At 46.6% G+C, this 13,761-nt stretch overlaps 1 protein-coding gene across 2 annotated transcripts; it reads left to right on the forward strand.

Annotated features, from left to right (window-relative positions):
• The first annotated feature begins 9,397 nt into the window (after window positions 1–9,397).
• Window positions 9,398–13,505, forward strand: LOC138851807 (uncharacterized). Of its 2 annotated transcripts, none has more exons than XR_011391416.1 (2): window positions 9,398–13,096; window positions 13,248–13,505. XR_011391416.1 is itself a non-coding variant. In XM_070081286.1 (2 exons), the coding sequence occupies exons 1-2, from the start codon at window positions 10,392–10,394 to the stop codon at window positions 13,275–13,277; spliced, it is 1,740 nt and encodes a 579-aa protein (XP_069937387.1). In that variant the 5' UTR covers window positions 9,403–10,391; the 3' UTR covers window positions 13,278–13,505. The 2 variants fall into 2 exon arrangements, 1 of the variants encoding a protein (XP_069937387.1); XM_070081286.1 differs by having other exon boundaries at window positions 9,403–12,101.
• The last annotated feature ends 256 nt before the right edge of the window (window positions 13,506–13,761 follow it).

Raw genomic sequence — 13,761 nt, forward strand, 5'->3', positions numbered from 1 at the left:
CTCCCTGCACCAGGGCCAGGTAGACACAGTCTCCCTGCACCAGGGCCAGGTACACACAGTCTCCCTGCACCAGGGCCAGGTACACGCAGTCTCCGTGCACCAGGGCCAGGTACACACAGTTTCCCTGCACCAGGGCCAGGTTCACACAGTCTCCCTGCACCAGGGCCAGGTACACACAGTCTCCCTGCACCAGGGCCAGGTACACACAGTCTCCCTGCACCAGGGCCAGGTACACACAGTCTCCCTGCACCAGGGCCAGGTACACGCAGTCTCCGTGCACCAGGGCCAGGTACACACAGTTTCCCTGCACCAGGGCCAGGTTCACACAGTCTCCCTGCACCAGGGCCAGGTTCACACAGTCTCCCTGCACCAGGGCCAGGTTCACACAGTCTCCCTGCACCAGGGCCAGGTACACACAGTCTCCCTGCACCAGGGCCAGGTACACAGTCTCCCTGCACCAGGGCCAGGTTCACACAGTCTCCCTGCACCAGGGCCAGGTTCACACAGTCTCCCTGCATCAGGGCCAGGTTCACACAGTCTCCCTGCACCAGGGCCAGGTACACACAGTCTCCCTGCACCAGGGCCAGGTACACGCAGTCTCCCTGCACGAGGGCCAGGTTCACACAGTCTCCCTGCACCAGGGCCAGGTTCATACAGTCTCCCTGCACCAGGGCCAGGTACACACAGTCTCCCTGCACCAGGGCCAGGTACACGCAGTCTCCCTGCACGAGGGCCAGGTACACACAGTCTCCCTGCACCAGGGGCAGGTACACACAGTCTCCCTGCACCAGGGCCAGGTACACACAGTCTCCCTGCACCAGGGCCAGGTACACAGTCTCCCTGCACCAGGGCCCGGTACACACAGTCTCCCTGCACCAGGGCAGGTACACACAGTCTCCCTGCACCAGGGCCAGGTACACACAGTCTCCCTGCACCAGGGCCAGGTACACACAGTCTCCCTGCACCAGGGCCAGGTACACACAGTCTCCCTGCACCAGGGCCAGGTACACACAGTCTCCCTGCACCAGGGCCAGGTACACACAGTCTCCCTGCACCAGGGCCAGGTTCACACAGTCTCCCTGCACCAGGGCCAGGTTCACACAGTCTCCCTGCACCAGGGCCAGGTTCACACAGTCTCCCTGCACCACGGCCAGGTACACACAGTCTCCCTGCACCAGGGCCAGGTACACACAGTCTCCCTGCACCAGGGCCAGGTACACACAGTCTCCCTGCACCAGGGCCAGGTACACACAGTCTCCCTGCACCAGGTCCAGGTACACACAGTCTCCCTGCATCAGGGCCAGGTACACACAGTCTCCCTGCATCAGGGCCAGGTACACACAGTCTCCCTGCACCAGGTCCAGGTACACACAGTCTCCCTGCATCAGGGCCAGGTACACACAGTCTCCCTGCACCAGGGCCAGGTACACAGTCTCCCTGCACCAGGGCCAGGTACACACAGTCTCCCTGCACCAGGGCCAGGTTCACACAGTCTCCCTGCACCAGGGCCAGGTACACACAGTCTCCCTGCACCAGGGCCAGGTACACACAGTCTCCCTGCACCAGGGCCAGGTGCACACAGTCTCCCTGCACCAGGGCCAGGTACACGCAGTCTCCGTGCACCAGGGCCAGGTACACACAGTTTCCCTGCACCAGGGCCAGGTTCACACAGTCTCCCTGCACCAGGGCCAGGTTCACACAGTCTCCCTGCACCAGGGCCAGGTTCACACAGTCTCCCTGCACCAGGGCCAGGTACACACAGTCTCCCTGCACCAGGGCCAGGTACACAGTCTCCCTGCACCAGGGCCAGGTTCACACAGTCTCCCTGCACCAGGGCCAGGTTCACACAGTCTCCCTGCACCAGGGCCAGGTTCACACAGTCTCCCTGCACCAGGGCCAGGTACACACAGTCTCCCTGCACCAGGGCCAGGTACACGCAGTCTCCCTGCACGAGGGCCAGGTTCACACAGTCTCCCTGCACCAGGGCCAGGTTCATACAGTCTCCCTGCACCAGGGCCAGGTACACACAGTCTCCCTGCACCAGGGCCAGGTACACACAGTCTCCCTGCACCAGGGCCAAGTACACACAGTTTCCCTGCACCAGGGCCAGGTACACACAGTCTCCCTGCACCAGGGCCAGGTACACACAGTCTCCCTGTACCAGGGCCAGGTACACACAGTCTCCCTGCACCAGGGCCAGGTACACACAGTTTCCCTGCACCAGGGCCAGGTACACACAGTCTCCCTGCACCAGGTCCAGGTACACACAGTCTCCCTGCATCAGGGCTAGGTACACACAGTCTCTCTGCACCAGGGCCAGGTACACACAGTCTCCCTGCTCCCTGCACCAGGGCCAGGTACACACAGTCTCCCTGCACCAGGGTCAGGTACACACAGTCTCCCTGCACCAGGGCCAGGTACACACAGTCTCCCTGCACCAGGGCCAGGTACACACAGTCTCCCTGCACCAGGGCCAGGTACACACAGTCTCCCTGCACCAGGGTCAGGTACACACAGTCTCCCTGCACCAGGGCCAGGTACACACAGTCTCCCTGCACCAGGGCCAGGTACACACAGTCTCCCTGCACCAGGGCCAGGTACACACAGTCTCCCTGCACCAGGGCCAGGTACACACAGTCTCCCTGCACCAGGGCCAGGTACACACAGTCTCCCTGCACCAGGGCCAGGTACACACAGTCTCCCTGCACCAGGGCCAGGTACACACAGTCTCCCTGCACCAGGGCCAGGTACACACAGTCTCCCTGCACCAGGGCCAGGTACACACAGTCTCCCTGCACCAGGGCCAGGTACACACAGTCTCCCTGCACCATTGTTCCTATATCTACTATTATTCCTCGCATCAAGATAGAGTTAAACTGTCTGTTTTCTCATCAATGTTTTTGAGAACTTTACGAATTTCTAGTCCAGAGTTCATAGATGAAGAAATATCCAAAATTGATGAAATAGCTAATGATCTGAAATACCCAAGAAACGTAATTGATAAATTTTTTAAAATTGCTAGAAATACTTTTTACAACCCAAAAAGGCACAACCAGCCTTATTCAACTAAAAATATGTTGGTTCTCCCTTACCATCAAAACTTGGTTGATATGCCTTCTCTTCTTAAGACTTTTAATATCAAAGTTGTATTTAAAAATCTTGATACAGTAAAAAAACTTTTGATAAAGAATTCCCCCCAAAATGCTGATGGATATGTCTATAAGATTCCTTGTAAAATTTGCGATAAAGTTTATTACGGTCAAACTGGTAAAAATCTCGAACTTAGATTAAAACAACATAAATATAACATTAGAACTGGACAAGATTCCAATGCTCTATTTATTCATGTAAGAGATTTTAACCATCCAATTGATTTTCAAAAAGTTGAGAAAGTTGTATTAAGCAAGTCCATGGTTGACAGAAATATAATTGAATCTTGTTTCATAAAAAGCAGTTTTGACAATAATATGAATATTTCCTTTGGTTTATATAAATTAGATCCATTTTTAATTAATAAAATTTGGGAAGAATTTAATAATACATTGGACAAATAATAAATTTTAAAATTCTTAATTCTTGGGTAGAATAGTTTGTTTGTGGGTTGTGTGAAGGACCTGTCTAGTTGGGCCAGTGGACCTGCTGCAGTGTTCCCTTTCTTATGAGTCGCGCGTCAGGTGTTGCTTTGCTATGGGATGTGATGGTGAGGTGTGGTCTAGACCCTTTATATGCCTTCCTTACTTTTATTGTTCCTTGATAATGTAAGTAGTAGAAAAAGCGCTTGAAATTTATCTATTCCTTCACAGTGGTTGTTTTGCATATATATATATATATATATATATATATATATATATATATATATATATATATATATATATATATATATATATATATATATATATATATATATGTATGCAATAATTTCGCCAAAATCATTCTGAACCTAACGAAAAAAATATATTTCACCGTGTTTGTTTAGTATTAAATTATTGTAAACAAATCTAAAATATATTTAGTTGGGTTAGGCTAAAATAAATTGTTCTGGTTATAATAAGGTTAGGTAAGTTTTCCAAGATGCTTTTGGAGCAAAATTAAAAAAAATTACATTAACATTAATGAAAAAAATATATCTTTAAACGTATAAGAGAAAATTTTAGAAAGGACTTAATTTTAAATGAGTTCTTGCTAATTGACCAGTTTTACATATTCGGCACGACATATATATATGAGAAAAGAAGATAGGAAGAAACGAGGTAAGGAGGAGGAGGTAGGTAGGGAGGTTATTTAGGAGGTAGGCAGGTAGGGAAATAGGTAGGGAGGTAAGTAGGGAGGTAGAGAGGTAGGTAGGGAGGTAGGTTTGGAGGAAGGGAGTTAAGTAGGGAGGTAGGGAGGTAGGTAGGGTTGTTGGGAGGTAGGTAATAGCGTAAGGAGGTAGGTACGGATGTTGGGTGGTAGGTAGGGTGGTTGGGAGGTAGGTAATTGGGTAGGGAGGTAGGTAGGGATGTTGGTAGGGTGGTTTGGAGGTAGGTAATGGGGTAGGGAGGGAGGTAGGCTGGTAGGGAAGTAGGGAGGATGGAGGAAGGTAGTGTGGAGGAAGGGTACATTAGTATGGACTGGTGTATGGTGTTGCACAAGATAACATTGTGTGTGTAGCACACACAAGGTGATCCCTTCCTCTGCAACACTGCTGTTGATATGTGCTGTTGTTGGTGTTACTGTTGTTGTTGTGTTACTGTTGCTGATGTTGTTGCTGTTACCGTTGCTGCTGTTGTTCACGTAGGTCCTGTCGCTCCTTCCCTGTTGGTGTATTGTCAGAGATGACAACTTCCTTAGAGACTGGGCCTGGAGCTGAGACTTGACCCCTGCAGCTATATATAGGTGAGTACGTACACACACACACACACACACACACACACACACACACACACACACACACACACACACACACACACACACACACACACACACACACACACACACACACACGCACATATAAGCACAGGGGCACCGGATAGGGAAGAAACAGTAAGAAACAACACGTCAATAGCAGGCACTAATTCGTATTAGAGGATGCTCTGGGAAGCACAGTGGGAGGACGAAAGAGAGAGGGCCGTTTTTGTCTATGGGCTCCGAGGAGTACATGGGGAAACTTACGAGGCAAGGAAACAGGAGGAGAAGAAAACGATTGAAAGCATCATGAAAGCAATAGGAGAGGACGACATGACCCAGCTGACAAATTTTCGGAGAACTGGGTGGTTTGCAAGAGGAAAAAAGCTTCCAGTCAAAGTGATTTTCAAGGCAGACTCAGCTCGAAACCGGATCCTGCAGAAGAAAGCGCTTCTAAGGGACAATCAGGAGTTCCCGAGGGTGTACCTCGACCGAGGCAGAACACAAGAAGAAAGGATGACTCTGAAAGAGAGGGTGCAACGTCGCAAGTAGGAATGGGAGACAAGGAAGGTGGAGAGCAGGAGAAATCAGGCCCATGTGGAAGAACAAACACAACCCCGTCTAGTACCACCCACAGAAGGAACATAACCATGGCTCTCCCAAAGCATTCAAACGACCTAACCCAAAACCCACTCACTGTACCCTCTGCCCCATCCCCCTCAGCTCAAACCCCACCTCCACTGAAACCCACAGTAACCTACACAATGTACCCTCTCCTCCATCCCCCTCACCACAAACTCCACCCTCACAGTAACCCACAGCAACCCACACACTGTACCCTCTCTCCCCATCCCCCTCACCACAACTCCCACCCCTACTGTAACCCCTCCTTAGGCCCTCTGCCCCTACACCCCACACCACAGACCCACCCCCACAGCAACCCCCTATAGGGCCCTGCCAGGGCACCTGCTCCCCCTAGCCCACCTCTCTCCCCAGACCACAGTTATTGAAAAGAAACTGAAGGTTTGGTACACGATTGCGAATTGAATAACGAATAAATGTGAGGAGTGGCATGAAAGAATCAAGATGTCCCCAGACATCGTAGCAGTTACAGAAACAAAACTCACTGGGATAATAACAGATGCAATCTTTCCACCCGGATATCAGATCCCGAGGAAGGATAGAAGGAGCAGAGGGGGAGGAGGGGTTGCACTACTAATTAAAAACCGGTGAGGTTATCAAGAAATGGAAGGAGTGGACGAGATTGGAGAAAGGGATTACATAGTAAGTACAGCTCAGTCAGGGGAACACAAGGTAGTCATTGCAGTTATGTATAACCCACCACATAACTGCAGGAGGCCAAGAGAGGAATATGACGAGTGCAACAGAACAATGGTGGACACACTAGCTGAGTTGGCAAGAAGGGCTCACTCGAATAGAGTGAAGTTACTGGTCATGGGCGACTTCAATCACACGGAGATTGAGAAAACCTGGAGCCACATGGGGGTCCTGAAACATGGAGAGCAAGATGATGGATGTGGTGCTGGCAAATTTCATGCACCAACATGTTAGGAACACTACCGGAGAGAGAGAGGGAAGGATGAACCAGCAAGACTGGACCTCGTGTTCACCCTGAGTAGCTCAGACATTGAGCAAATCACATATGAAAAGCCCCTTGGAGCTAGTGACCACGTGGTTATGAGGTTTGAATACATCGTGGAGCTAAAAGTGGAGAGGGTAACAGGAGTAGAAAGGGAAAAGCTAAACTATAAAAGGGGGGACTACACAGGAATGAGGAACTTCCTGCAGGAGGTTCAGTGGGAACATGAGTTTGTAGGAAAATCAGTAAACGAAATGATGGACTTTGTAACAACAAAATGCAAGGCGGCAGAGGAAAGGTTTGTTACCAAGGGTAACAAAAATAATGGGAAGGACAGAACGAGTCCTTGGTTTACCTGAAGGTATAAGGAGGCAAAAACTAAGTGCTCTAGAGAATGGAAAAAGTACAGAAGGCAAAGGACTCAGGAAAATAAAGAGATTAGTCGTCGAGCCAGAAACGAGTATGCACAGGTAAGGAGGGAGGCTCAGCGACAGTACGAAAACGACATAGCATCGAAAGTCAAGTCTGACCTGAAAGTGCTGTATAGCCACATTAGGAGGAAGACAACAGTCAAAGACCAGGTGATCAGGCCGAGGAAAGAAGGTGGGGAACTCACAAGAAACGATCAAGAGGTATGTGAGGAGCTCAACATGAGATTTAAGGAAGTATTTACAATGGAGACAGTAAGGCCTCTGGGAGGACAGAACAGAGGGGGGACACTAGCAAGGAATATATCAACAAGTGTTGGATAACATACATACGACTGAGGAGGAGGTGAAGAAGCTGCTGAAGGACATTGATATCTCAAAGGTAATGGGGCCGGACAAGATCTCCCTATGGGTCCTTAGAGAGGGAGTGGATATGCTGTGTGTGCCACTAACCACGATCTTCAACACATTCCTTGAAACTGGGCAACTACCTGAGGTATGGAAGACAGCAAATGTAGTTCCCATTTTTAAAAAAGGAGTCAGAAAAGAGGCACTAAACTATAGACTAGTGTCACTGACGTGTATAGTATGCAAAGTCATGGAGATGATTATCAGGAGGAGAGTGGTGGAGCACCTGGAATGGAACAAGATTATAAATCCCAACCAGCACATATTTATGGAGGGCAAATCCTGTGTCACAAACCTTCTGGAGTTATTTGATAAAGTAACAGAAGTAAGACACGAGAGAGAGGGGTGGGTTGATTGCATCTTCTTGGACTGCAAGAAGGCCTTTGACACAGCTCCTTACAAGAGATTAGTGCAGAAGCTAGAGGATCAGGCACGTATAACAGGAAGGGCACTGCAATGGATCAGAGAATACCTGACAGGGAGGCAACAACGAGACATGGTACGTGATGAGGTATCACATTGGGCACCTGTGATGAGTGGGGTCCCACAGGGGTCGGTCCTAGGACCAGTGCTATTTTTGGTATATGTGAACGACATGATGGAAGAGTTAGACTCAAAAGTGTCCCTGTTTGCAGATGATGTGAAGTTAATGAGGAGAATTAAATCAGATGAGGACCAGGCAGGACTTCAAGACCTGAACAGGCTGGACACCTGGTCCAGCAACTGGCTTCTCGAATTTAACCCCGCCAAATGCAAAGTCATGAAGATCGGGGAAGGGCAAAGAAGACCGCAGACGGAGTATACGCTAGGTGGCTAAAGACCGCAAACCTCGCTCAAGGAGAAAGGTCTTGGGGTGAGTATAACACCGACCACATCTCCGGAAGCACACATCAACCAGATAACTGCTGCAGCATATGGGCGCCTGGCAAACCTGAGAACAGCATTCCGATACCTTAGTAAGGAAGCGTTCAAGACACTGTACACCGTGTACGTTAAGCCCATACTGGAGTATGCAGCACCTGTTTCGAACCCGCACTTGATCAAGCACGTCAATAAATTAGAGAAAGTGAAAAGGTTTGTGACAAGGTTAGTTCCAGAGCTAAGGGGAATGTCCTATGAAGAAAGGCTGAGGGAAATCGGACTGACGACACTGGAGGACAGGAGGGTTAGGGAAGACATGATAATGACATACAAAATACTGCGTGGAATAGACAAGGTGGACAGAGACAGGATGTTCCAAAGAGGGAACACAGAAACAAGGAGTCACAATTGGAAGCTGAAGACTCAGATGAGTCAGAGGGATGTTAGGAAGTATTTCTTTAGTCATAGAGTAGTCAGGAAGTGGAATAGCCTAGCAAGTGAGGTAGTGGAGGCAGAAACCATACATAGCTTTAAGATGAGGTATGATAAAGCTCATGGAGCAGGGAGAGAGAGGATCTAGCAGCACTCGGTGAAGAGGCGGGGCCAGGAGCTGAGTCTCGATCCCTGCAACCACAATTAGGTGAGTACACACACACACACAAAACATAACTAGTAACTTTGCTCACGTGGGGAGAGCAAAGTTACTAGTTATGGATGATTTCAATCACAAGGAGATTGGCTGGGAAAACCTGGAGCCCCATGGGGGTCCCGAAACATGGAAAGCCAAGATGATGGATGTGGTACTGGAAAACCTCATGCATCAACATGTTAGAGACACTACCAGAGAGAGAGAGAGGTGAGGACGATCCAGCAAAACTTGACCTAATATTCACCTTGAGTAGTTCGAACATCGAGGATCTCACGTATGAAAGGTCTCTTGGAGCTACTGATCATGTGGTTCTGTGCTTTGATTACATAGATGAGCTACAAGCGGAGAGAGAAGCAGGAATAGGATGGGAAAAGCCAAACTACAAAGGGAAGACTACACAGGCATGAGGAACATCCTGCAAGACATTCGGTGGGAGAGAGAATTGGCAGGAAAACCAGTAACAGAAATGATGGACTATGTGACAACAAAATGCAAGGAGGCAGAGGAAAGATTTGTTCCCGAAGGAAACAGAAATAATGGGAAGACCAGAACGAGTCCTTAGTGTGAGGGAAAAGTAGGTGTAAGTGGGGTTAAGGTTGTTCGGGCAACCAGGAACCATTAGTTACGTCGCGTGCACCCCCCCCTTCTCTCTGGCGGGCTGGGGCGAAACTAGTTCCTGGTGTCCGATTTGTTAGTTTCTACTCCTGGTAATATTGACCTTACCTGGTGTGGGTTGAAGTTTGGAGAGTCACTTCACCTCCACTCTTCTCCTAATCAGCTCTGTTCCTGGCGTGGTCTTCCAGGATAGACGCCAGATAAAGGAGCAAGACATGTTAATAATACTTATTAACATTATTCTACTACTACCGGCCCTTACCTATTCTACTTGTGCTCCATCCAAGTGGTAGGAGATTCCAGAACATCGGATTACCATCTGCCCAGGATAACCTACATAAATAACATCAGAGGAACTATCCAGGGCCATACCTACTCCTACCCAACTACAAAAACTGAAGGCCAATTTTTTTTATTATATTTAAATTTTAAGTAAAATTCTCAAAAATCATTATTCTCATTTTTCCTAAGTTATTTCTTTATTTATTTATTTTTCCATTAATTTCTTTTGTTCAGTTGGAAGGCGTTCCACTGACAATGGCGACCTTGCCAGGATCCGACTCTTGAAGCAACATCGTCCTGATGGTTCAACTGGTTGTGAGTATAACATTTAAGATAGAAAAGGGTGAGTTAGTTGAGGTGTCAAGTCATTACTGGTAGTCTGGTTGACTTACCGTTGTTAGGTTCTAGGGTTCGGTTTAGAAGTTTACCTATTTGTTGGACCTGGGGAACTTTGATAATAACCCCTCCTGTGTGAACCGTGTGTGTTTTGCTTAGTGAAGGCTATTGAGCCCACAAGTGTATTCTTCCAGGGAGAAATATTTATTTCATTTTCTACTTTGGGAAGTTTAAAGTGTGCGGACTGTGTCCCTCTTTTGTAACAGACGTTACTGTTAATTTTAAGTAAGTCAGTTGAAGTTGGGTGCTTAATATTTCTTTTTACAAGATGGATTCTTTAGATTTCTGGTTGAAAGCTGGAAAGGAAATGGGATTTACAGGACAAAGCCTTGATAGTTACATTACTGCTAAAATGGCTATTGAAGAGAAAAAAGAACAGGAAAGACTAGCTCGAGAAGAAGAAAAAGAACAGGAAAGACTAGCTCGAGAGGAGAAAAGACTAGCTCGAGAGGAAAAAAAAGAACAGGAAAGACTAGCTCGAGAGGAGAAAAGACTAGCTCGAGAAGAGAAAAAGGAACAGGAAAGACTAGCTCGGGAAGATAAAATCGAACAGGAAAGGATAGCTAGAGAAGACAGAGTTCAGGCAAGAGAGGTAGCCTTCAAAATGAAGGAAATTGAAGAACAGGCTAAGCAGAGGGAGTTAGAACAATCAAGGTTGGAATTAGAAGCCAAGAAGATAGAACTATCTAAACAGAAAATAGATGAAGGGGTACTAGAATATCCTTCCCAAGAACCTAATATTAGGATGCCACAAATACCACCTTTCTCAGAACAAGATGACATAGCGGCATATATTACTCGATTCGAGAGTACTGCTACTCTCTGTGACTGGCCATCAGATTCTTGGGCTACTAGGCTTGGCTTACTACTGTCAGGTTCAGCATTAAACGTCTATTCCACTCTACCCTCTGATGTTATTTCTAGTTATAGCCTGCTGAAGAAAGCTATACTACAGGCTTTCAAAAAAACTACTCATCATTACAGGTCGGAGTTTAGACACATTAAAATAACTCCTCATCAAAATTACATGCAATTCTTAACAACACTTTTCAGATTATTTGATTCGTGGATTGATAGTGCTGAGGTTGACCACGATTTCGAATCTTTACGAGACCTGATGGTAAGAGATCAATTCCTTTCTTCTGTAAACTCTGACTTACGAATATTCATTAAAGAACGAAACGTTCATACGGCTGCGGAAATGGCACAAGCTGCTGATATATATGCGTGCGCTCATAATAACTACCCTAAAGAGCGTAGCAGATATAAGCCTGTTGTGCCTAAGCAATCTGAGGGATCCAAACCCTCCGTACCTAAGAATTCCACGGCCTTCACAGTAAAGTGTTTCAACTGTAATGAGTGGGGTCATAGACGGCCCGACTGTCCTAGAAAAAAAGGTGAAAATGTCGGTAAATGTTTCACTGAATCAAACATGAACGCACCTTTTAGTGAAGGTACAGTCAATGGTATGAATGTGTCAACCATTCTTAGAGACACTGGATGTTCCTGTATTGTTATCTCAAGTAAGCTCTTCCCTAACCTAGATTCTTCACGTTATAAGTCCACTAAGTTAACTGACTATTTAGGAAGAAGCGACTCTTTTCCAACAGTCAGATGTTTTGTTAGGTGCAAATGGTTCTCAGGATGGGTAGATGCCGTAGTTGCCCCGATAACCTCATGTTCTGTTTTGGTTGGGAACATACAAGGGGCTACTTTCCCATCTGAGAAGGACTGTTTGGAATTTGGAGTTTCCAAGGAAGGGTTGGAACCTAATATCTCTGTTTCTTCACAGATAGTTCCAGATGAGATTCAGTTGGATAACCTAAATCAGAGAGCTGATGGTTACAAAACTCCGGTAACACCTTTAGTAAGTCAGTCACTTGAACTGGACAACGCAGACGCCAGTGGAAAACTACGTGTGGCACAATCTATACAACAACTAGACTCGATTAACGTCGTTACCAGAGCTCAGTCTAAGGTAAAACCTATCCACCCATTAGTTCTTTCCAAAGGAAAGCCAATCGAGCTGTCTCATATAGATTTAGAGGGTCTTCAAAAGACTTGTCCTTCCTTAGAGGAATCTCGGAAGTTAGCTTTAAATGGCAAGGTGACCCAGAGAAAGAAATTTTCTTACAAGTTTGAGTTCAAACACGATCTTTTGTACAAGACTATAGTGTCTGCGGACAAACCCAATGACGTTGGTCGAAGCCTGTTAGTCATTCCGCAGGATTGCCGTGAAACCATTTTAAAGATTTCTCATGACTTGCCAATCTCTGGCCATTTTTCACATAGGAAGACCTATAATAAAATCAAGAACCTATATTTCTGGCCTAGCATGCCCGCTGACATCTATAAGTACTGCAGATCATGTCACGTATGTCAACTTTCCACGCAGAAGGGTAGAACTAGGAGAGTTCCTATGGTAAAGATGCCAATTTTCTCAGTACCTTTTGCAAGGGTTGCAGTAGATATAGTTGACCCTATCACTCCTCGTTCATCAGGTCATAAATATATTTTAACTTCGACTATGCGTCCAGCTGCCCAAAGAAGAAAGATATTCCACTGTGGATAAAGAATGTTATGCATTAACAGACACTTAAAAGGGGCTCTGGCTATTCAGCCCTATAAGCCTAAAATCGTTCATATTTCTGGCTCTGAAAACCACTTCTCAGATTGGCTGAGCCGAGGTTGTACATAGTTCTTTTCCCTCTGTTCGTTGACTTATTGACTCCGTCCATAAGTTTTGGAAGGGGGTATTGTGAGGGAAAAGTAGGCGTAAGCGGGGTTAAGGTTGTTCGGGCATCCAGGAACCATTAGTTACGTCGCGTGCACCCCCCCCTCCTCTCTGGCGGGCTGGGGCGAAACTAGTTCCTGGTGTCCGATTTGTTAGTTTCTACTCCTGGTAATATTGACCTTACCTGGTGTGGGTTGAAGTTTGGAGAGTCACTTCACCTCCACTCTTCTCCTAATCAGGTAGGGTGATATACCAGGAGTATCACTGTTTGTTTCTTTATTTTGTTTGCTGGTTACCAGTAATGATTTTGGCATTTATCATTCTTTTCAATTCTTAAATGTTATATTATCATAACTATGGGTAACCAGTTTATTTTCTCTTATTTACCAGCTCTGTTCCTGGCGTGGTCTTCCAGGATAGACGCCAGATAAAGGAGCAAGACATGTTAATAATACTTATTAACAATATTCTACTACTACCGGCCCTTACCTATTCTACTTGTGCTCCATCCAAGTGGTAGGAGATTCCAGAACATCGGATTGTTACCATCTGCCCCAGGATAACCCACATAAATAACATCAGAGGAACTATCCAGGGCCATACCTACTCCTGCCCAACTAAAAGAAACTGAAGGCCAATTTTTTTTATTATATTTAAATTTTAAGTAAAATTCTCAAAAATCATTATTCTCATTTTTCCTAAGTTATTTCTTTATTTATTTATTTTTCCATTAATTTCTTTTGTTCAGTTGGAAGGCGTTCCACTGACACTTAGTTCATCCAAAAGTGTAGGGAGGCAAAAGTGTGATAGAGAATGAAAAAAGTACAGAAGATAAAGGACCCAGAAAATGTGTTTATATTTCCAGGAAAATAAAGAGATTAGCTGCATAGCCAGAAACGAATAT

The sequence above is a fragment of the Cherax quadricarinatus genome, unplaced genomic scaffold, assembly GCF_038502225.1.
Source record: "Cherax quadricarinatus isolate ZL_2023a unplaced genomic scaffold, ASM3850222v1 Contig2198, whole genome shotgun sequence".
Classification (NCBI taxonomy): Eukaryota; Metazoa; Arthropoda; class Malacostraca; order Decapoda; family Parastacidae; genus Cherax; species Cherax quadricarinatus.

Excerpts from the sequence above, each read along its gene's own strand:
- LOC138851807 (XM_070081286.1), top strand. The coding sequence starts at position 10,392 with ATGGATTCTTTAGATTTCTGGTTGAAAGCTGGAAAGGAAATGGGATTT. Across the intron at positions 12,102-13,247 it reads TTACCAGAGCTCAGTCTAAG|CTCTGTTCCTGGCGTGGTCT; the intron begins GTAAAACCTATC and ends CTTATTTACCAG.